The sequence below is a fragment of the Silene latifolia genome, unplaced genomic scaffold (assembly GCF_048544455.1).
Source record: "Silene latifolia isolate original U9 population unplaced genomic scaffold, ASM4854445v1 scaffold_57, whole genome shotgun sequence".
Lineage (NCBI taxonomy): Eukaryota > Viridiplantae > Streptophyta > Magnoliopsida > Caryophyllales > Caryophyllaceae > Silene > Silene latifolia.
The window spans coordinates 6,175,745-6,198,040 of NW_027413480.1; the positions used below are offsets into that span (position 1 = coordinate 6,175,745).

General features: G+C 37.4%; 1 protein-coding gene across 1 annotated transcript; it reads right to left on the reverse strand.

Annotated features, from left to right (window-relative positions):
* Positions 1-839: 839 nt before the first annotated feature.
* On the reverse strand, positions 840-4,814 carry LOC141639758 (U-box domain-containing protein 44-like). Its single transcript, XM_074448806.1, has 3 exons — positions 3,768-4,814; positions 3,343-3,643; positions 840-2,428 (listed from the first exon to the last, which is right to left on the reverse strand). Exons 1-3 carry the CDS (start codon positions 4,752-4,754, stop codon positions 972-974), a joined length of 2,745 nt encoding a protein of 914 aa, XP_074304907.1. The 5' UTR covers positions 4,755-4,814; the 3' UTR covers positions 840-971.
* Between the last annotated feature and the right edge of the window lie 17,482 nt (positions 4,815-22,296).

The window sequence follows — 22,296 nt, forward strand, 5'->3', positions numbered from 1 at the left end:
GCAGGAATTATTGTCAAATCTTGCACAACAAGTGTTTGGTGAATTGTTTTCTCTAGTAAAGCTTGAAACTTTACTTGTTTCCTTTCTTTCCTTCACATGAAAATCTCCTTTATATGTTCATCATTGTTTTCCATTGTTCATAGCCATAGTTTGTGATTAAGTTGTCGTGTTAATCCTTTGGTTGTTATTACCATCTTAATTAGTGTTAATCCTTTGGTTGTTATTACCATCTTAATTAGTAGTGATATTTAGTTTAGAAATCGAGTCTTTAGCTTAACGTCCTTCTCTTGGGTTCGACTCTTACTTCCACTTTACTATTGTCTTGTTTAGAAAGTTAGTAGAGTCAAGTTAAGGTTATAAATTGTTTGTTTGATAGCTTAATTCTAGTTAATTACGACACCTAATTTTTGCCTATCAGCTACACACAAACTCGAAACAAGAGATGTTACTAAGTATATGCTTTATTATAGGGACTAGCTATACCTATATCCCTATATAACTACAACATTACGACCACAAATTGCTCCCCTCCTAGGTGTATTCGTGCTCAGTGGATATGATGTAGACCGCGCATACTAAGAATATTGACTATGCCACCTTTTATGTGGCATCCAAGAAGCTATATTCTGTTCTGGCTTTCTTTACGCCAGTTCCCATCTACCTGTATATCGTACTATTAACCGGATTCGTAGACTTAGAGCGGATTACCAAGTTTGGTCTGTAAGCCTTGCTACCGGCTAGGCAATAATCTTATGTACTTTGTATTTCCTTTTCTATATAATACAGTTATTAAAAAAAATATAACTACAACATGGTTCACTTACAGCAAAGACAGTCCATTGATCTTGAGACGATATTGCTTTCCTCTTCATTTCACACGTCTTAAATGACAATCAAGAACATAGTAGTAGCAATTTAGAGTGCCTACTACCTAGTATTGTAAATTTGTACAAACAAATACACTAACATGGCTAAAAGTAACTAGACTGTTCTTGTAACAAGCCGAGTTGTGCCAACAGTTTAGCCACAACAGGGCGTAAAGCAGGCTCGCCATTTTGTGCAAGTTCAATCAGCACGACTTGAGCAAACTCGCCATACTGAGATCTATAAGTTTCAACCCGAAATATTCTGTCCAATATCCATACTGCTTTTTCTTGCGCCTCTATATTTCCTAGTTCCAATACCCTGATAACTGAGTTCACAAAGCCCGTCTTTTTGCCCATAAAATTGGCTCCATTTTCCCAAAGGTCATTCTCCAAGAGAGTGCATATCCCACTTAACACCGCCACATCAGCATCTCTTTCTTCCCCTTCCAAAACACTAATCAAGGCTGAAAAAGCGCCTGATTTGACCAAGCAGAAGCTTCCTTTGACACTACAATGTCTCTCATGAACTTCACAAATTGAATCTACAGGTGAAGGAACACAAAACCACCTGGAATTGCTTGGCCTTCTCAGAAAAGCGCAACTCCGAGAGAGCTGAGTTAGAGATATTGCAGCTCTAGATTTAGCCTCTATTGACCCATTTGAGAGTAACTTTACTAGTATAGGTACAACCCCAACTTCTACAGCATAAAGCTGCAATTTCTTCTCAGAAGAAACTGTAAATCTGATGAATATTCCTGCAATACTTTCCTCTAACCACTTCATTGTGGGTGTTAAACCTGAAGAACTCATTAGTGAGACTAATACAGGCAAAAGATTTGCCCTTTTTAGTCTTTCTGTTGCCTTTTTATCAGACACTGGTATATTGCTTAATAACCCAACTGAAGCCGCCTTTTCTACCTCGGATGATGATGATGATGAAATGATGCCCATTATTACAGGAAGATACTTGTCTGAGATCACATCAGTGAAATCCCCTGTTGTAGGGTTCCTTGAGATTGTGTAAATCAAATTTAAGGCAGGTGTCCTTATTTTTGGGTCATTTTCTTTGACGTAAGGAAGTAAAAGCTGAAAAGCTCCATTTTGGTTGATTTCTTCTTTAACCGAAGACCCACCAGGATGAGAAATAATGCTATTCAAAGCTATTAAGATGTTGTACTTTATCTTTGGGCTTGACAAGTTAAGAAGTGACAGAAGTTGATTAGGTAAGTCTTTATGGTCAAGAATAGATTCGGATTTGGCTATGGTCGCTAAGATTGAGGAAGCTGGCTCTTGAAGGGTCATTAAAGAAGACGTTACAGAGAAGAGTAATTGTAGCAAAGGAGGTATGATCCCAGAATCAAGTATATGAGATATGTTTTGGGTAGTTAGGGATAGATTTTGTAAGGCATTTAGGGCTGAAAGCTTGGCTTCCAGTTTTCCTGTCTTAAACATGGTGACTAATGGTTCAACAGCACCGTGTTCTCCAAGCATGGCTCGAGTTTTGACTGTTAGCACCATCCGTGAAAGGGCAGTTGCCATCAGAATTTTACTCATTTCCGAACCTGAAATTTTACATGACTATATTATTAACTTACAAAAAATCACAAGACTGCTACAGATGCCTCAAAATAAAAGCCCGGCCATAGGCGATGTAACGAGGATCACATGTATGCAATGTTAACCTTGTGTTCAAAGAGACTTTTCCGGATGACCCATAACGAAAATTGTGTTCAGACCTAGATCGACTGACTACGACTAGTAATAATATAATCAATTCAGAATTTCAGAGAACTTGCAGGACAAAAGGAAATTCGAGACTGTCATCCATGTGTAATAGTGTAATACTACTGCCTTTTGATCTATATCTAGGTTGTAGTTAATTACTTTAGTTTCAACAAAGTATACTGCTGACTCACTTATTGGGACCTCACTAAAAAGATACTAGCAGAGAATGTAATAAAGATTAAAGCAGCTTGATCCTGATCACAAATAACAGTTTCAAATTCAGAAACTTTTCCAAACCAAAGGTTTCATTTGAAAGAAAGGTACCCTTCATATAATTCAAATTCGGCGATGATTTTTGTAAGCTGAACCCACTTTCTCTTTTACAAAATAAATGTGCTGCATATTTTGCTTTATTCTCTGGTATAAATTTTCCTTTTCCAAAGTTGTTAAAATCACCAACAACAACAATTACCCTAGTTCATTAAAGTCTCCAACTTATGATGAGTAAGACGGGCAGATGTATGCAACCTTCTTACTCCTCCAGTCCTTGTATTGGAGATGTTGGAATACATATTACATCGAGGATTGACTCGAATTACCGCTACTTGACTGTATAAAAAGGAATATAGCTTGGTGAACTAGTTTTTAAAAATTATTCTCACTAAGATAATATTGTTTCCAGTTTTCACAATCTTAGAACTGCAAAAGAAAAGAGTAAAAAAAACATAATGTTGAAAAGGGTATGTAGTACCTTCTCTAAGGTGCTGGATTAAAGGTCGAAAATAACCAGCCTCGGCCATAAGTAGAGCATTTTGAGTATTAGATGAGAGAGCAGTTAACAACTTGCCTGCATCATGAGAAGCAAGTGAATCATTACCATTCAATATGGTGACGAGCATTATTAGACACCCTTGTATTCTTCCTATCCTTCTTCGAACCGAAGGTATATGACAGAGTTCCATTAACAACCCAACAGCTTCCCTTTGTTCCTTCTCGTCTCGAGCCAATGACTTGACCAATGTTGTTAATGAATTAATATCTGTCATCTTTTCCTGTCATATAAACCTTAATTAAATCAAATTTGTAACACTTTAAGAAACTGCAACTAATAAAATACAGCTTATTATTTCAGACTAAAATGGCTCGTCTAAAACAAGAATTTACGATATTAATTACCTTGGTTTGATCATATTGTACAGAAATGCTTCTTAAAACCTTGATGATCCCTAATCGATCAACACATTTGCTCGAACCTAATCGATTAAACAAAATTTGGATAATCCCTTCATCAACAACCCAATCACAATCAACAATTCTGTCACTAATCAAAACATCCAAACCCTTAAGAGAAGCTTCAAACTCATCATCATTTCCATACTTGAGTTGCAAGGCAATGTCCTCGGTATCGCCCCAACTCAATATTTCCTCCTCAATTTCCTCCAAACCCATACAACAAATTCCTTGATCATCATCATCATCATCGTCATCCAAAATCATCTCGATTTCCCCACCTTCACTAGAATAGGAACAAGACGAAAAATCTTGAAACTTGGCATTCATCATTTCCTTATGTAACACCCCAATCTTTTGCTTGAGGTCCAAGGAAACTCCAAGACTAGCAAACAACAACAACCCAAGTGATCTACCGAGATCATGAGTGATTCTTTCGACATTTAGTCGAATATTCGGAGTTGTTTGGCTTATACAGTCGCGGGCACGTTCAACTTGAGATACTAATGAACAAATGGCAGACCTAATCCTAGGAGTGTCCATGATCATATTATCCTGCCTTACAAATTCTAAGATAGGTGAGAGTTTTTCGAGATAAATAGCGAAACAGTTGAATGGTTGATGGTCATTTTCAGAGTATTTAGCTAAGGAAGCAACTTCATCTGTTGATGATACAAGTTGTAGCACTAGTTCTGAGAAACTCCTGCTACTGATGTTGATCAGTTTTTCATTCTTTTTCTTCATCTTATCTTTGTAAGTTTGTTGTTGTTTAAGTTTGATTAAGAAGGGATTGAAGGATAGAATGAGGAGAGTTTTTGAGAATAAGAAGAAGGAGAAAACGAGTGATGATGGTTGAATTCCAGAATGTGAAGTCGTTGGAAGACTTGGGGAGTGAGAGAGGGGTTGATTTGATTGGATTCTTCTACTTAGCATTTTTCTTTCGTATTCAATTCTTGCACTTTATTTCTCGTCATTAATAAGATAGAAGTACATACTAGTAGTATCCATACTTCCTACTAGTCATTTATTCGTCACATGGAGGCGGCTTTGTTTTTTTTTTTTTTTTTTTTTGGGTCCAAATGAGTGCGCATTATGTCACGAGTGATAATCAAACCCCCAACTTTATGGTTAGGATAAGAGAACTCTTACCACTTGAGCTAACTCTTGTTTTCACATGGAGGCGGCTTTGTAAGAAGCCGAATTCGTATATACGGTTTTAAAAGTCTGTAAAATTAAGTATACGGTTAATTGAGTATATGATTTACGGGTACTTGAGAAAGCGGGTATATGAATGTTGGAAGTAATGTTGCGGCTAGCAATGTCGTCTAAATACATTGTATTAGAGAGATGCATTTCATTGCCTCATAAAAGCATCTCATCACTACTTGCATAATTCTAGTCACTAACTCCATATTTATGGTGAAGTTATGACACTATCTTTGTGATTATGATGTTAATTAATCACTATAAATATGAGAAGTGTAGTCATTTGAGATACACATCTTCCATATATCTCTACTACTCTATGATAATTTTGAGCATATCATATGAGTTCCAACTCCTAATGGTTGAATAGATAACTTTTAGGAGTGTTGTGTGACCTTCGGGACGACGCCTATATCAATTGTACCGTAGTCGGGGCAATTTGGTTTCTCACTCAGTGGCTTCCATACCATTTACATCAACAACTATTCTCTAATTATATCTTCGCCCCTATAGTGACCCTATATTTACAACAATGAATCTGAACTGAAGCAACTATTCATAGTCACAATAGAAACTGATTGCAAGAATTAGAATAGAAACTTACACAAAAGTTTGCTAACGAAGGTGCAGATCGAAACTTTAATCCAATGATTGCAATGAATCTTCTCACAAGGATGAGTAGAAGGAGGAGAGATGAGTTTATGAGAGTTTCAGAAGAGCTTAGGGTTGAGAAATGACGAATAGAACTGCTTAGTCGACTTATAAACCCTCCCTTTAAACATGAAATCAAACCGGCGAATAAAGTCCCCCGATCGGCTTACTCGGTCGAGGACAAGAGACTTATTTAACCAAGTGGCCACTAATTGGCCAAGTGTCACCAATATTCAGTCGAGTGACACCAAAACAGAACCTAGTCTAACTCCCCAACTTACTTAGTCAAACCCACTCGCCCAAATACACTTCACTCGGTCGAGTACCCTCATACTCGACCGAGTACCTAACCTAAGAATACGTAGTATATGCTACAGATAACATACTTTGACTTACAAGTTAGCATCACGAGATTTAACTAAGTCAGTTTTAGTGATTACTCGTAACTATGCGTGAAGAGTGACCTTGACCTAATCAAGGATTCCCTTCCCCAAAAGAAGAACGTGAAATTTTTTTTTCCTTTTGTAGATACCTCATTTCTGCACCTCCCGCCAAACACTCATTGATGATTGGGTCGCATGTTTAACATACGAAGCAATGTTATGACATTTTGTAAGTTCGTTGACAAGTGATAGTTCAAATAGTCGTGTCAACACCTTTGGTCGTCATCTACGTACCGATATGGTCGTTTTGACAGTAGAGTACATTTGGAGTCCGGGTCAAAACCCTTCTTCATTTTCTAAAGCCGTCTTAAAACCGAGTCGGAATGTTCAAGAGTTTTTATTCCTAAAATAATATTTTTAGTGTTTAAATCTCGGAAAATATCTTGCCTTGCGGAATAAGGAAGCATACATCTTCCCGAATTCCTAAATAAAACACGGAAATCTTTCTTACTGAGGAGAAAAAGCCTCAGAAAAGGACGCAATTTGACCACTACACAATCACATTAAATCAATCTTTTAAAATCCTTTTTCAAGGGCACTTTCATATTTGTATAGATCGAGTCGAGTTACCACTAAAAAGCCGATTTTAGTTAAATATCGCGACGCTAACATGTAAGTCCGAAGGTGTAAAATACTATTTAATTTTGTATTTATTATTTTTGTATTTTATTTACGTTTGTATAATATATGATGCCAATTACCTTTTAATCATTCATAAAAATCAATTTCTAAAACCGTGTTAAGCGTACAGACCAGATCCGAAGCCTAGAAAAAAAACGCATCAGTAGATGCGCCCTTTAAAAGGAACGCGGCATCTGCTGTGCCACTTCTGAGGTCGCTTGATCTGCTGACCGTCTTCTCTTTTTGTCTTGGGTTGCGTGCCTAATTCCTTTTTTATCCGAGGATCTTTTCAAATATGAGGATGATCAGTTTTCTACTTTTATTTTATTTTTCAAAGTTTTCATCTTTATTTTATTTAATTCGATTTAGATTGCTAATAATTAATGTTAGCTAATTTAAATCGTCTTAAAGCAATTAATCTTAGTTTAAGAGGTCTAATAATTATTATTATTAGGTCCTCTTAATCCGAGTTTTAAACCTATCAACTAATTTTCATTCTTTAGTTCTTCTTAATCAATTCAATTTTGTTTTAAGCTTCAAAATCATTCTTTAATAATCAATGTTGAGTGGTTTTGGATCGATTCTTTCACATCTATTTTTATCAAAATCTTTTATTTCATCTTTCGACATCTGGTTTTATATTAATATGTAAATAAAATCAATTTTCATAATTAATCAACCATAAATAACCACCCGAATTAGACTTTCACAGTCAGAACCCATCCCAGAACTGACGTAGTGGGTGATGCGCCTCTTTCAGAGGACACACCTATTGCTGCGCCTGTTCTAGGCTGGCGTCTGCCTCTGAACTCTTTCTTGCTTTGACTTAGCTTATATTAGATTACTAGTAATAGACTTTTATCCCTTATTATCACCTTCTAACCTATATTTTTATTTCCTTATTTCTTTCAATTTCCTTATCTTTCAATTTCCTTATCTATTTATTTTCTTTTCAATTAATTTCCTTTTCTTTTAATTTTCTTTTCTTTAATCTTCCTTGTTTCTTTTATTTCTTTTTCTTTCCTAATCCCGTCTTTGGCATTTATAGGATGTATATTCGTCTTCTATTTTGTATTATATTTTCTTTCTTCATCTTGTATGCAACTCACATGTAATTAATCTAACTTCCTATTTGACCCCAATTGTTTGCTAAATTGTATGTTCAACCGACTTACTCTAATTTTCACATGTTAGGATTAATCTGTGGATGTTGGAATGCATACATTACATCAACAACATATCAAGTATAAATGACTTCCCTGATCATTAGTAGAGGACGTTATCGAGGAGGGCGGGATTAGGTGTTCAAATAAAGAGCTTCCTATTACGTACCCTCACCCCTTACTCAGATATCTGTGAGCATCCGTGTTCATTGGCATCGCGAGAGTCTTTCTAGACATAGAATGCTAAGGGTAACGAATTTCTTAGAACTCATGTCACTACTTTGTGTCTTGACATGATGCGAAGTATTCGAACGGTTCCAATTCTCCATAAAAATTGGTGGCGACTCCACAAATGCAGGCTTGTTTAAACGTTTCACCGGTTTCAATGCCTTTCAAATCGGTAACGACCCATGACGTGCTTTGGCTCGCGCCGGAGTTCCATGGGACAAGTGCCGCCGCTTTAACGGTTTTCAACCGAACGCACGGGTGCGCGCGACACGGGTGGCCTAGGTCCACAGTTTGGTGACTCTGCTGGGGATGATACACTTAGACTAAGTCTAGTGTTACCTAGGGTAAAACTTGAACAAGGTTAGGGAATATTTTGTATGAGACAGTTGTTGATTGTCATTACTCGACCTTCTTAGGTCGTTTAAGCTAGCCTTCCTAGGCTCTTATCCAAACCTATTCGACCAATCGTCCCGTTTTGGAAATACAAGTTCTTACTTGTTCTTGACAGATGGATATCGATAGACGTCAACCACACCGCAATGCTTACTCATGTTTGTATCAAGAGGTTTCACTACTTGAGCGAATGGAACTAGAAACCGGCCTTACTCATGTTAGGCGCGGACCTCTCCATAGACCAGGGTTTGATAGCTTGGTGTGGCACCCACCCTTCTAAACTAAACCCCACTACTTGCACTCAGCATTCCATTATAATGTCTGTCTGTATGTATTTATGTATGTATGTGTTATGTTCCGAGTCAATCACTAGTCCAAATATCACATTTGTAAATCAAATAATGTCAAAATCTCTGTAGATAATTCACTTTCAATCTTTTTTTTTTCCAAAAAAAGACCATTTGTTAACCAAATAATGCCGGATTTTCCAACTTTCAAATTTCAATTTTCCAAAAAAAAAAAACCTTTTCAAAAATCCATTTTGTAAATTAAATAATGTCTAATTTTCTGTAATGCAAAATACATTTCCTTTCAAAAATCACTTTTTGTAAAATTCCATTTTCAAAATTCAAGTCAATTTTAAATTTTCTATAAATAAAATCCTTTTTAAATTCTCAAAAAAAAAAAAATCAAAAAGAAATTTAAAAAAAAAACGTTTTAAATAAAATCAAAATATTTTCAAACAATGTAAATGTAAATATGTAAATTCAATTGGGCTAAGTCAGAGTCAACATTCAAAAAGATTGTGTCCAAGTCGCAACTCTGTTAGGTTATAAACCCGTCTTCCCTTAGATTTTGGGTCATTCAAATACGAATTAAATCCAAAGGCGTCACACCGTCATTTTGGACCCCCTATCCTCGGTCGATTAGGATTTAGACACTTTTTTGACACCTTGACTGGCACACTTCTAGTCCAACACACTGCATCCTTCTAATGTCACGTTCGGGTACACACATACCCAAACCTCGAGTCAAGTCTGTCCTAAACATACGTCCTAGCATCACGCAAAATTTAAATCCATCAATAAGGTCATTTGTCTAAATGTCACTCCGTCAAAGTCAACACTCGAGTCTAAGGTCAAAGTTAAACAACGTGAGTCTAAACACGAGAAGTCGCTCACGACATTTCATGAATTCACAAGTCAAGAGTCTAGTTATCTCGTCTCATCCTCAAGTATATGCCAAAATGGGCCATAATGAAGTTTGCAAAATACACCACTAGGATAAAGAAAAGATGCTAAAAATAGAAAGTGCTAAATAAGGTAAGGCGAGGTAAGGTCAAATATTGCGGGTTTTGTATGGGTTCACGTAGTCTGGACGAGTACGATGTTCCAAGGCATCGAGACGATCAAAAGAGCTCCTCACAAGTTGAGAAAGACTTTGAATACTTCGTTCAAAGTTGAGTATCTTCAAGGAAAAAGCTTTAGTCGCCTCCAAATTTAGTGATTGATCATTTGCCATAGCTTTTTCATGCATAACCAAAGCACAGCCTTGACTCGTGAGAAAGGTAAGACGATATCCATGTGGGAACACTTCCCCACGGATGGCCTTCAACTTCCTCTCAAAACCCATTAACCTCTTATCCACCTCATCCATCCAAGAATAAACCCGAGAAGCATCCAAACCCGATTCCAAAGACCGTGATGGTCCAACTTGTGATAAAACCGTAGCCAAGTTGGTGGATTGCTCCTCAAACTTCTCCATTAAGAAAGTCATAAAACTTTCCATTTTTGCCTCCAATGCTCCCAAACCCGAATCACTGGGAACCTTCTCAACATCCTTCACAAGCAAAAACTCGGGTCCATCAACCACAAGACCCATAAGCTTAATTAAGCGATCACACATACAATCCTTTGCACTCACACCATAGATAGCCCGGCCCACCACTTGTTTGACTTCTAACAACCGAGACACCCACATCCCATATGGAAGGTCGATTGTTGTACGAACTTTCTCCTTGGTAACCGTGAGACTTGTTTGGACTATACGGTTTAAGACAAGACTCGCCAAATTCACTTTTTGTCCCTCTAACCATGAATAAATGATAATGGCGTCATCACTAGAAACCTTGTCTTGTCCTCCCCTTCTGGCACAACAGTGTTCCAAAGAAAGTTTAGGAGGAACTTATTTTTGCCGAGAGAGGACGAACAACAATGTTCCCACCGTCCGTCTCAACTTCCTCAAAATACTTTTTAATCAACATTTCCTTTTCACTAACAACATTGGACCATTCAAGACTCGGATCAATTTCAATTCCGTCATCGGGAACCGAAAAAGCAGAAAAAAAATCCAAAACAGAGACCGTCACATCAACACCATTAACCAACGCATGCAAGACTCCTTTCTTAATCGACACACTAGCAAAGAATTGAACAACTTCAACCGGATAAATTGGACCCGAAAATTGACTAATGTGACTCCACCCTTGAAAATCAAGAAAATCGATGAAAAATTTAAGAGCCGGCACATTAACCAACCAAGATTTAGGATAATACCTCCCTCCATGGATAGAATAGTTCAAGACACGAGAAACAAGGACACTATCATCATGCGTCAAATGAACTCGATTTAACCCTTCCCTTGTAGCATGTTTCGAAACATCCCGGAGTAGAGTTCTTGCAATACCATTCCTTACAATAACTTCGGGCTCATCAATAACATTACCCTCATCAACAACTACCTTATTCTTCCTCTTAAAATGTCGTCTTCTTTTTCCCTCGGACATCTCGTCGTCACGACCATGAAACAAGGGTGTAGATGATTTTGGTTGTGGTAAAGGAGAGGTAGAAGAATTTGGATTATGTTTGGTACGTGAATGTTGTGCGGGATTTTTATAAATTATTATCATACTAGTATTATCACATAAAATAGGAATACATCCTACATCAACACCATAATCACGTAATTGTTGCTTAAGCTATAATAATTGAGTATATACCAGTTCTGCAGCGATATATTCGGCGTCACCAGTTGAGAGAGCAACCGAATTTTGTTTCTTCGAACCCCACGTAATAATGCACGGTCCGACAAATGTGGCGACACCCTACGTGCTTTTTCTGTCTAGAGAACATCCTGCGTAGTCGGCATCGGAATAACCGACTTGATTGAAGTTACATTCCATTGGATACCATAAATACAGCTTGGCCGTTCCAATTAAATATCGTAAAATTCGTTTTACGGCCGTCATATGCGATTCTTTGGGATATGATTGATATCTCGCACAAACGCATACGCTCAACATAATATCGGGTCTACTTGCGGTCAAATATAACAGTGACCCAATCATTCCACGGTAAGTAGTTTTATCAACTGATTTACCGTCTTCATCTAATGTCAATTTCTTATTCTCGACCATTGGAGTAGGCATAGCATGGGAATTTTCCATTCCGAATTTTCGAATTAATTCCTTGATAAACTTTTGTTGATGAATTTTAACGCCTTCATCGGTTTGTTGTATTTGTAGACCTAGGAAGAATTTCAATTCTCCCATCATACTCATCTTGAACTCGGAGGTCATCAACTCAGAGAAATATTTGCATAAGTTTCGGTTGGTCGATCCAAAGATAATGTCATTGACGTATATTTGAATAAGCAATGGTCAGAACCCTCGGATTTTAGAAATAGGGTTTTATCAACAGATCCTCTGCTGAACCCACCGTCGTCTATCCGTGCGGGTCGTTTAAAGTCCGTTAGACTACATACAAAGACTCGCCAGCCACAAGAAGGAGTCATACCTGAGGCATCTTCGGATACGTCCTTGCATATTTGCGGATAAAGGCTTCTTAGGTTCATATACCTATTATTAGAATCCTCTAATAGTGAACTAATTAACTTGTTAATTATATGTTCTTTAGATCTAGTGCATGCATAGCAAAATGAAAGATTTATAAGAAAAACAATGTCCCTTACATTGTTGCTTGGTTCGAAATATTGGGCACAAGTAAGATCACCTTACTTTACTTGTTCTTGAGCTTAATGTGATGGATGATCCTCCTAAGACTCCAAGTATAGAAGACACTCAATAAGTTGCACCCAAGACTAATCCCAAAAATTCCTACTAATATTAACTAGATATGTAGTAGAAATGTAACCTTAATAATACTAATATTACTAGTATTACTACCTCTAGTAATAAATTGAGTGTATTAGTATTTGTGAGAGTTTTTAGCAATTGCATGTGAGGGAAAATTAGAGAGAAAAACAAGCAAAGAACAACATAGAAAAATGAGCAACTAATGCTCTATTTGAAGAGCCAAAAACCGGTGGCCTCTCACCCATGTAGGGAATATTTTTGCTTTTGTTTTTACTCTTTTGTTTAGTGTAGGTAGAGTGTAGGGAACATATATATATAAGATGTAGTATGAATAAAGCTTGTGTGATGTGTCACAATCACACTTTAATCAACACAAACAAAAGACAAAAGAGCATCTTTTGTTCTCTTTTTTTGGCCGAAAATTTGGACCCATTTTGATCCATTTTTGCCTTTTGTCATTTGTCCCACAAATGCTTATAAGTCATATGTTTAACTATCTTACATAATTAATTATTAATGTAATCATTTAACACTTAAATATTACAATTAATAATATAATATACACTCCACTTTTTGAGTAGTATACTTCCATTATATCAACATATAATGGGTCCCATAATTACTAGTTAGTTAAAATTATAACTTCTTGTAACTTTAAATAACTAATTACCTCTACCTCTAAACTTATATAATACCCCAACTAATTTAGTAATTTAACACTTAATTACTAAATTAAATCTTATTTAATCACATTACAATAAGACGTAAAATTGCACTCCCATAATTAAGGAATTAACTAATCTGTATCACATACAATTAATTAAATATCTATTTGGGCCTCATCCTATAGGTGTGACCTAAAGGGATCAACTGACCATCACCGTCACACGACAGTAATGTCAAACTCTAGTTAGCCAATCATTACCGATAAATGACGATCAGTCGACTATATAAAGAATCACCCCTCACGTATTCTTAGTATGAGATTTAATTATGATATTAAATCATGTGATCACACTATTGTCGAGGACACATTTCCTAACAATCTCCCACTTGTCCTAGACAAGTGTGAGTCACCATTTCTCTTGTCCTATTACAATCTCCCACTCAATATAAGGTGTCTTGCAGGTCGTACTTACACTTGATCATATCTTGAGTGGTTTTCTCGATCTGGAGATTAACTGTCTGACCGGAATTATCTATCATAGATACCTTCCGAGCGTGGCCAGGCATTTCCAATTAACTATTCCTCGAGTGGCCTTGAGATTTCAAACAACCCTGACAAGGGGTGGACAATTCCTATCGCCCTATTCCCTTTGTTTAGCCACAGTCCATCATAACCCAAAATATACCCAGTTTGACCTCATTAACGAAATCGTAGAGTATAAATCAAAGCTAATCAGAAGCTGTGCCAACTTGGGCGAATAGTCTCTAGTCAAAAGAATTGACTCATAAGAATACTATAGTAGCTCTTACCACGGCCAGGCTTTATGAATTACCAGAACTCTATAAGCGGTCACTGTCCGACAGAGTGTCCCATACAGTCTGCCTATGTGATCGACTAATCATCCTATATGACTCTATGGCACTTGAACTTGCCATCAATCACATCACACTCTAGTCACATTGAGACGTCACCTCATATAAGTAACTAGGGGCGAATACCATCTGTTGAGCCTGATATTTTACACTACCGTCAGGCTAGAATTCGGCCTCAGCATTACCGTTCAGGCGAGTTCAACGTAGCGGTCCAGGCAAGGAGACAGGCTAGAAGACTATATCAGGCGGACAGGGCATCATACTGAAAATACTGATCAGGGTACAACTCAGGTCAGGCATTATTATAAGTCAGCACGGTACAACAGTACAGCAGGGATTGTCAGGGTACAACAGTACAACATGCATTGTCAGGGTACAACAGACACAGTCAGGCTTGCGTACAAAGCAGTTTAGCCTGATAGGCATTGATACAGGCCAGGAGAGGTATCCAGGGATGAAGTGGACGACCAACATATAATATGGAGAAGATATTTACAAATATTGGGGGCTAAGCAATTAACCACATGTTGAAATAAACTAAGTCAAAGGTAGTTCCTATAATCAAGGGAGATTAAGTCCACATCTTTATAAGCATGAGGTGAAGATCAAAACCCTAGAAGAATGAGCATAAGGTAGCAGCAACTAATAAGGAAAAGTCAACTATATTTAAGGAGTCTTACCTACAAACTAGCAACAACCACCACATCTTAAGGAAGGGGTTGTTGCTCTCCAACGGTCACTATAAATAAGAAGGGATGAAGCTCATTCAAGGGACATCTTATCCCACTCTCATCTACTCTACCTTAAGCAAATACTACAATTATTTAGCAATTACAACATTATTCTTATATTACGCAAAATACATAGTGAAATCCTCTCCTGGCTTGGTGCCCGTGGTTTTTTCCCATTCAAGGGTTTTTCCACGTATAAATCATTGTGTCATGTCTCTTTTTATTATTCTTTACTTCTAATTTATTTCTTTTTATTTTATAATCAACCTTGCAAAGGTACAACCACAATACCATCATAATAGGATGATACTAGTTAACCTCACCATAATCTACCCTGGTCGGAATACCCTAGAATGCCTGGCCGGATTCCAGGCTGCGTAAAATCCGGTCAAAACAATTGGCGCCCACCATGGGGCAACTAGTTTATCATTCCTATACATTATTCGCAATATCTTTTCTTCTGCACAACAAGTTTTGAGAGCTTTAAGAAAGATCGATACAAAAATTTCCATCTCTACACTACAAACGTTGAATCCAAGAGAAATATTGTCAAGACAAGCTAGAAGCCCTTCCAATAACAACAAGTATAACATTGCTTAGGAGAATGCGGAGTTCAAGTGAAAATTTCTTTCTAAAGAAATTCAAAGATAAGTCTTTCTCATATCCAATACAAGTTTCGCAAACTCTAAACAATATATCTTAAAATTTTGGTACTTTGATCTTACTTCTACATTTAAATTTTAGATTTTGTTAATTCTAATAATTTTATGTTCTTAGGAAATTCAAAGCCTTGAACATCAAAATACAAGTCTGGCTGGACAACTTAGCCCTGACCGAAACAGGCTTAAAAGCCAGCCCTGAACAGTAGCAGTGCAACACAGACCAGTCTTATCAGGACAGGGAATGCTTACCAACACTATATACCGCAGTAGCCCAGGAACAAATCATAAGGGCTGTTCTAGGAAAATTTCATGCAGGGGAGAAAGTTATACCAAGAATTATTGTACAGGGCTACTATGATAGGCTGTCCTTCATTCCCCCTCATGGCTGATGCCTGGTCGTCATCTGCTAGCCTGGCTAGAATGCCCCAGCCAAATGTTTCCAAGCTGCACAAAGTCTGGTCAGAATATAATTTATCCTGGCCCAACATAGGTGTTCAAATATTTCTACACAAATAAGTCCTTATCCTTTATATAACATTTAAATATATATGTCAACTAAGGATCAAATGTTTTTTTTAAAAAAAAAAAAATATAACCATCTTACATATGATATTTTTAATCTATCCTGATACACTAGTGTTAGTCAAGCCTGACATGACTGATTTTGGATAGAAAATTAGCCTGGCATGACTGTTTTGGAAAGATAAATTGGCCTGGCCTGACCAGTCAGTCCCGATATGCTTAGATCTATCATCACACTACCTTAATGAATTCTCACATTATTACTCATTAACTTTTCCTTATTATGTTTCAAACTTTTGTAGCATAAAACTAAAAACTTTGAACCAATATAATTGTTACCTTTAATGGTTGATAATGCCTGGACAGATTAAGACACAATCTATCCTGACCAGCTAGTCAACATAGTTGTAATTGAATAATTTATGTGATCATTAAGAAACTACTTGTGACTATTTTGGAAGATATGATATAATTTCAGTCCTATCAAATACAAAACATTGTGTGCCATGTGATAAGTTTATAAGTTACAAGGAAACCAAAAGAGGCATAAAAGCATGTCTGAGCAGTTAAAGCAAACTGGAGCTCCAATCACCAAAGTCGATCGGGGGCATCAAAAAGCTCTTGCACTGGCGGGGAAAATTCTGACCCTCGACAAATTCTTATCGAGGCCCTCGGAAACATACAAAGCTTTCTATAACCTTCCTGAAAGGAAAACACAACTATTCGTGTGGACTCCTGTTCATGAGATGACATTACAAACTATCTTTCCACTCCTCTGTTACTGGCCTGGCCGGGCAAAAGGCAACCACTATCAGTTTACACATTCTTGTGACTGAAACAACCGTCAGGAGAGTCCTGGTCAGGAAAGATAATGATCAGCAACACCCAGCCTATTTAGTAAGTAAAAGTCTACTAGATGCGGACATGAGGTATGACTTTCTTGACAAATATGTTTTAGATATAATTATTTCATGTACTAAACTTCGTCCCTACTATGAATGTCGCCCTATTATAGTCAGAACTAACTAACCTCCCCATTAAACCTGTCGTGAGGAAGCCTGCACTGTTAGGCTGTAAGATGACCAAGTAGTCTGTCCAACTAAGCACATATGATATCACCTTTAACCCATGATAATAATCAAATCCCATGCCCTAGCAAACTTTGTGGCTGATTTCAGTCCTAACCTAGAATCAAACTTTAAACCAATTAGACACCTAGACCTCCGGTCAGGGATGAACCATGTTTACATATGGGGCAACCAACATGCAGGGGACATGATTAGGTTTAGTACTAAAATCGCCACAAAGGGACATAATAGCGCATGTTGTAAGCTGTTTGTTCAAAATTGTCAACAATGAAGCTCGATACAAAGCTCTCATAGCAAAGCTCAGGGCTGAACCATACTTGAGATGTCTTGAACTACACAAAACTAACCATGATCTCCAGGACAGACATGATGGATGTTGTGTCAACCACAAAGAGGAAAAAGCCTGGCCAGAAAAGTGCTCTGGGCTGACTATTATTGGCTAACACTGAGGGCCAATTGCCTGGACTACAACATAAAATGTGAAGCTTGACACAAACATGCTCCAATAATCTAACACGATTACTTGTCTCTTTTTTTCTCGATCAGCAGGACATCAGGCTATCCAAAAACAAAATGCTAGGCAGAATCTAGCAACAAAGTAATACTCAGTTGCCTAAAGAAGAAGCTAGAAAGAAAGAAAGGAAGATGGGCTGAAGAACTTCCCTTGGTCCTTTGAGCTGACCGAACCACGCCTAAAACATCCACAGGCCAAACCCCCTACTCCTCGGTCTATGGATGTGAAGCAGTAATCCCAGCTGAGGTCGACATTCCATCAGCCAGATGCAGCCTGAATACAATAACGAGCAATATACCTCTAATGGAGGACAACCTGGACTTGACGGAAGAGCTAAGAAATGCAGCCAACATTAGAATGGCAGCATATCAGCAAAGAGTTGCAAAAAGCTACAACAAGACTGTCAAAGCTAGAGTATTCAGAGTAGGATACCTTGTTCTCAGAAAAGTTTTTCAAAAACACAAAAGAGAAGAATGCTGGCAAATTGGCCCCAACCTGGGAAGGTCCTTACCTGATTGACTCAATAGTCGGCCAGGGAGCTTATAGACTACAAACCCTGGACGGCGAAATGATCCCAAGAGCTTGGAATATTGCACACTTAAAACTATTTCACATATAAAATATATCTCCTAGCCCAGGTATAATCTTCATCTTACCATTTCTTGCTTGACCTGATATGAAACTAAATGTATGATATTTGCCATTATATGAATAAATGTCTTATATGATTTCTTCCATTATGTGCCCAAGTACTTGTCAATGTTCTCGTATTTCCCTTTATCGAGTAGAATCTTCAATATTTGTTTTACATACTGTACTTTACTTAAAACAAATTTTAAAGATTGGGGGCCACCCCAGTGATATCCAACTGATATCCAACTTTCAGTTGCAAAAACAGGCCTTAAAATATTGAGCTCAATTTAATATACAAACCTGGAAAACCTTTTCTTGGCTTGTATAACATAGATGGGTCATAAGCCCTCCAGACAGGCAGGGGACATAAGCCCTCCAGACAGGCAATAACCCCACCCATAACACAAAGAACTGGCCAGATCCAGCAAAAAAAACTGGCCCGATACAGTCGAATAACTTGCCAGATCCAGTACACATCCAAAATGGCCAGATCCAGACGAAAAGTTATATTCACGAGCCCTCCAGACAGGCATAATCAAAGCCCTCCAGTCAGGCTAAGGATAATAAGCCCTCCAGCCAGGCAAAAATCATTTTATACGGGGACGAAGGTGAAAGATCCTGACAACTCGTACAAAGCCCTCCAGTCAGGCTGAGGATCATAAGCCCTCCAGACAGGCAAATATCCTTTCAAAAGTACATCGAAAAACAAACAAAACAGGATCAAATACTATCACCAGTCAGAAATTGTTTCTCGCCTGATCGAGCACCATAATTCTTCTTTTCTCATGAAGGACATCAACCTCCATCAGCTTACGATCCCAGGATTGTTCCAGAACTAATGCCTTCACTTAAAAGGTGTCCTGAAAAGTTATAACATTATTTATCTTCATCAGCATTGGGGCATCCTACATAACAGATTGTTCAAAGGTTGTCTTATACTCATCATCATGTCCTTAAGGAGGAAATTTCACCTCAACTTCATCGTCACGCTTCTAATGAAAGTCGGGGTATATATCATCAAAGCTATATCTTTCCTGATGTGGCAAAAGCTTCATGAGTGATTCCAATACACTTACAAAAAACAATATGTCAGCGATTGCTTGATTATTGCCACCAGGTTTACTCTTTCCTATATTTCATATTTCACTCTCCTGTTTTTCTTTATATTTTCCACCTATTAGGAGCTATCATTCACGTGCAGGACACAGAGCACATGACTAATCTAATTTTGTTTACGACTATCTAAATGCTAGTACAAAAAATATTGCCGGGATAATAATTCATACACACTTGGTAAATACACTTGATCAAGTTACTAACATTGTCGATCTGCACTTTACTCTAATTTTATCTATCATATAAGTGGGGCAAAAACAAGCCCTACCAACTGTATGCAGGTTAGAACGAATCCTTAGACACGTAAGAAAGCGGTTATTTTTTCATATATGGCCTGACCCAGCGCAGTGAAGAAACATTAAGTCAGGAATATGTACAAACTACATGATCAAGCTTTGTCTATGATTGGAATGAAGTTATCTCCTCATTATTGGTTTGAACCACAAATAAATAAGGAGATAAGGGGCAATCGTTGAGCCTGATATTTTACACTACCGTCAGGCTAGAATTCGGCCTCAGCATTACCGTTCAGGCGAGTTCAACGTAGCGGTCCAGGCAAGGAGACAGGCTAGAAGACTATATCAGGCGGACAGGGCATCATCACGAAAATGCGATCGGTACAACTCGGGTCGGGCATTATTATAAGTCAACACAAGATGTCAAGATCAATGCAAGCATTGTCGGTACAAAGAAGACAACATGCATTGTCGGTACAACGAGACACGATCGGGCTTGCGTACAAAGCGGTTTAGCTGACGAGGCATTGATACTGAGCCGGGAGAGGTATCCGGGGATGAAGTGGACGACCAACATATAATATGGAGAAGATATTTACAAATATTGGGGGCTAAGCAATTAAGCACATGTTGGAATAAACTAAGTCAAAGGTAGTTCCTATAATCAAGGGAGACTAAGTCCACATCTTTATAAGCATGAGGTGAAGATCAAAACCCTAGAAGAATGAGCATAAGGTAGCAGCAACTAATAAGGAAAAGTCAACTATATTTAAGGAGTCTTACCTACAAACTAGCAACAACCACCACATTTTAAGGAAGGGGTTCTTGCTCTCCAACGGTCACTATAAATAAGAAGGGATGAAGCTCATTCAAGGGACATCTTATCCCACTCTCATCTACTCTACCTTAAGCAAATACTACAATTATTTAGCAATTACAACATTGTTCTTATATTACGCAAAATACATAGTGAAATCCTCTCCTGGCTTGGTGCCCGTGATTTTTTCCCATTCAAGGGTTTTTCCACGTATAAATCATTGTGTCATGTCTCTTTTTATTATTCTTTACTTCTAATTTATTTCTTTTTATTTTATAATCAACCCTGCAAAGGTACAACCACAATACCATCATAATAGGATGATACTAGTTAACCTCACCATAATCTACCCTGGCCGGAATACCCTAGAATGCCTGGCCGGATTCCAGGCTGCGTAAAATCCGGTCAAAACACCATGTCAATCCAGTTCACTTTAATGGGGTTCAATTTGTCTCTACAACCCATTCGGATACGACAAGGTAGTGGGTGAGTTTAATAAAACTCAAACGATAAATGTGATTATCGCATATGAATAGTCAATACACTATCACTACTTCATATCTTATAATCTTTAGTGTATTATTAACACTAGTTTAGATGCAATAAAAGCTTGGAAAGTAGATATACCTGATATCCATATATTCCAACTTTATTAATTGCTATTTCCTTCCATTCAATGTCATCTCTAATGACATAAATTTATCCAGGTATATGTCTAGACTACTTACTAGACTTGGGCTCTTTAACTTGAAAGATGCTCCCACTGTTATCGCATAACTTGTGACAAAATCATTTGTAGAGGGATTCACCCTTAATCCCTTCATTGACGATTTTATCACAATTTACTTGGATTCCTTTTGTAAAATTTGCAATGCACGAAACTAAAACACTTTTCTTAGTTTCTTACTCCTTAGTCAATAAAGCAGCCTAGGATTTCGATAAATCCCTTTTGAGTTTGGAAACTAAAGTTTGTGCAACACTTCAACACCCAACTTAGTTTGTCATCCAAACATGTGAACGAATCCTTAATTCTTCTCAAGAATCTCAAGGATGTTCTTTAAGGCTTTCACAAGCCATAATGTGGGAATTATCCCTTTAATTGACTTATTGTGCTCTCAGCATATATCACATCATGGCACGTGCGTCTGTTGGCATACATGATCATTCTAATGGCAGAAACATTAGAATTCGATTTCATGTGATCAACAACTTAATAGGTTCAGTGAATGATTATGACTCCATCATAGTAATTCTACTTCTATCAACATGAATAGCCTATTTAACCTTGTTGTTGTACAACAGATGTGAAATATCTTATCCTCATAAGACTCTCAACTCTATGCCAATATTCTCTCACATAGATTCAAAATCTAGAATACTTTGCATCCCTTTCCAAGTCTCCCAATTACTCTTGCCAGAAGAGAGCATTGGTACATTATTCTCAATAAGTAATATGTTATCAACATATAAGACATGGAGAAAACATTTTAGCTCCCACTTAACTTCATGTATATCATGATTCCTCAATCATGTGAATGAAACAATTCACTATTATCACATGAACGAAAAGTATAATCCATTAATGCTTGCTTAAGATCATTCTAAGATCACTTAAGAAAGCTACGCATAATATGTTAGGATTCTTAGATCTTCATCTAAGATTTTGTATTTCAAACACTTCCTTCTCTAAATTCCCATTTTAGAAAAGCGAATTTTATTTGCCATTTTTCATTAAAATGAAATGCGGCAATTCCTAACACAATTTATCTTGATCAACATCTTCATGTAAATCTTATGCATTTATGTACTGTAAAGCTCT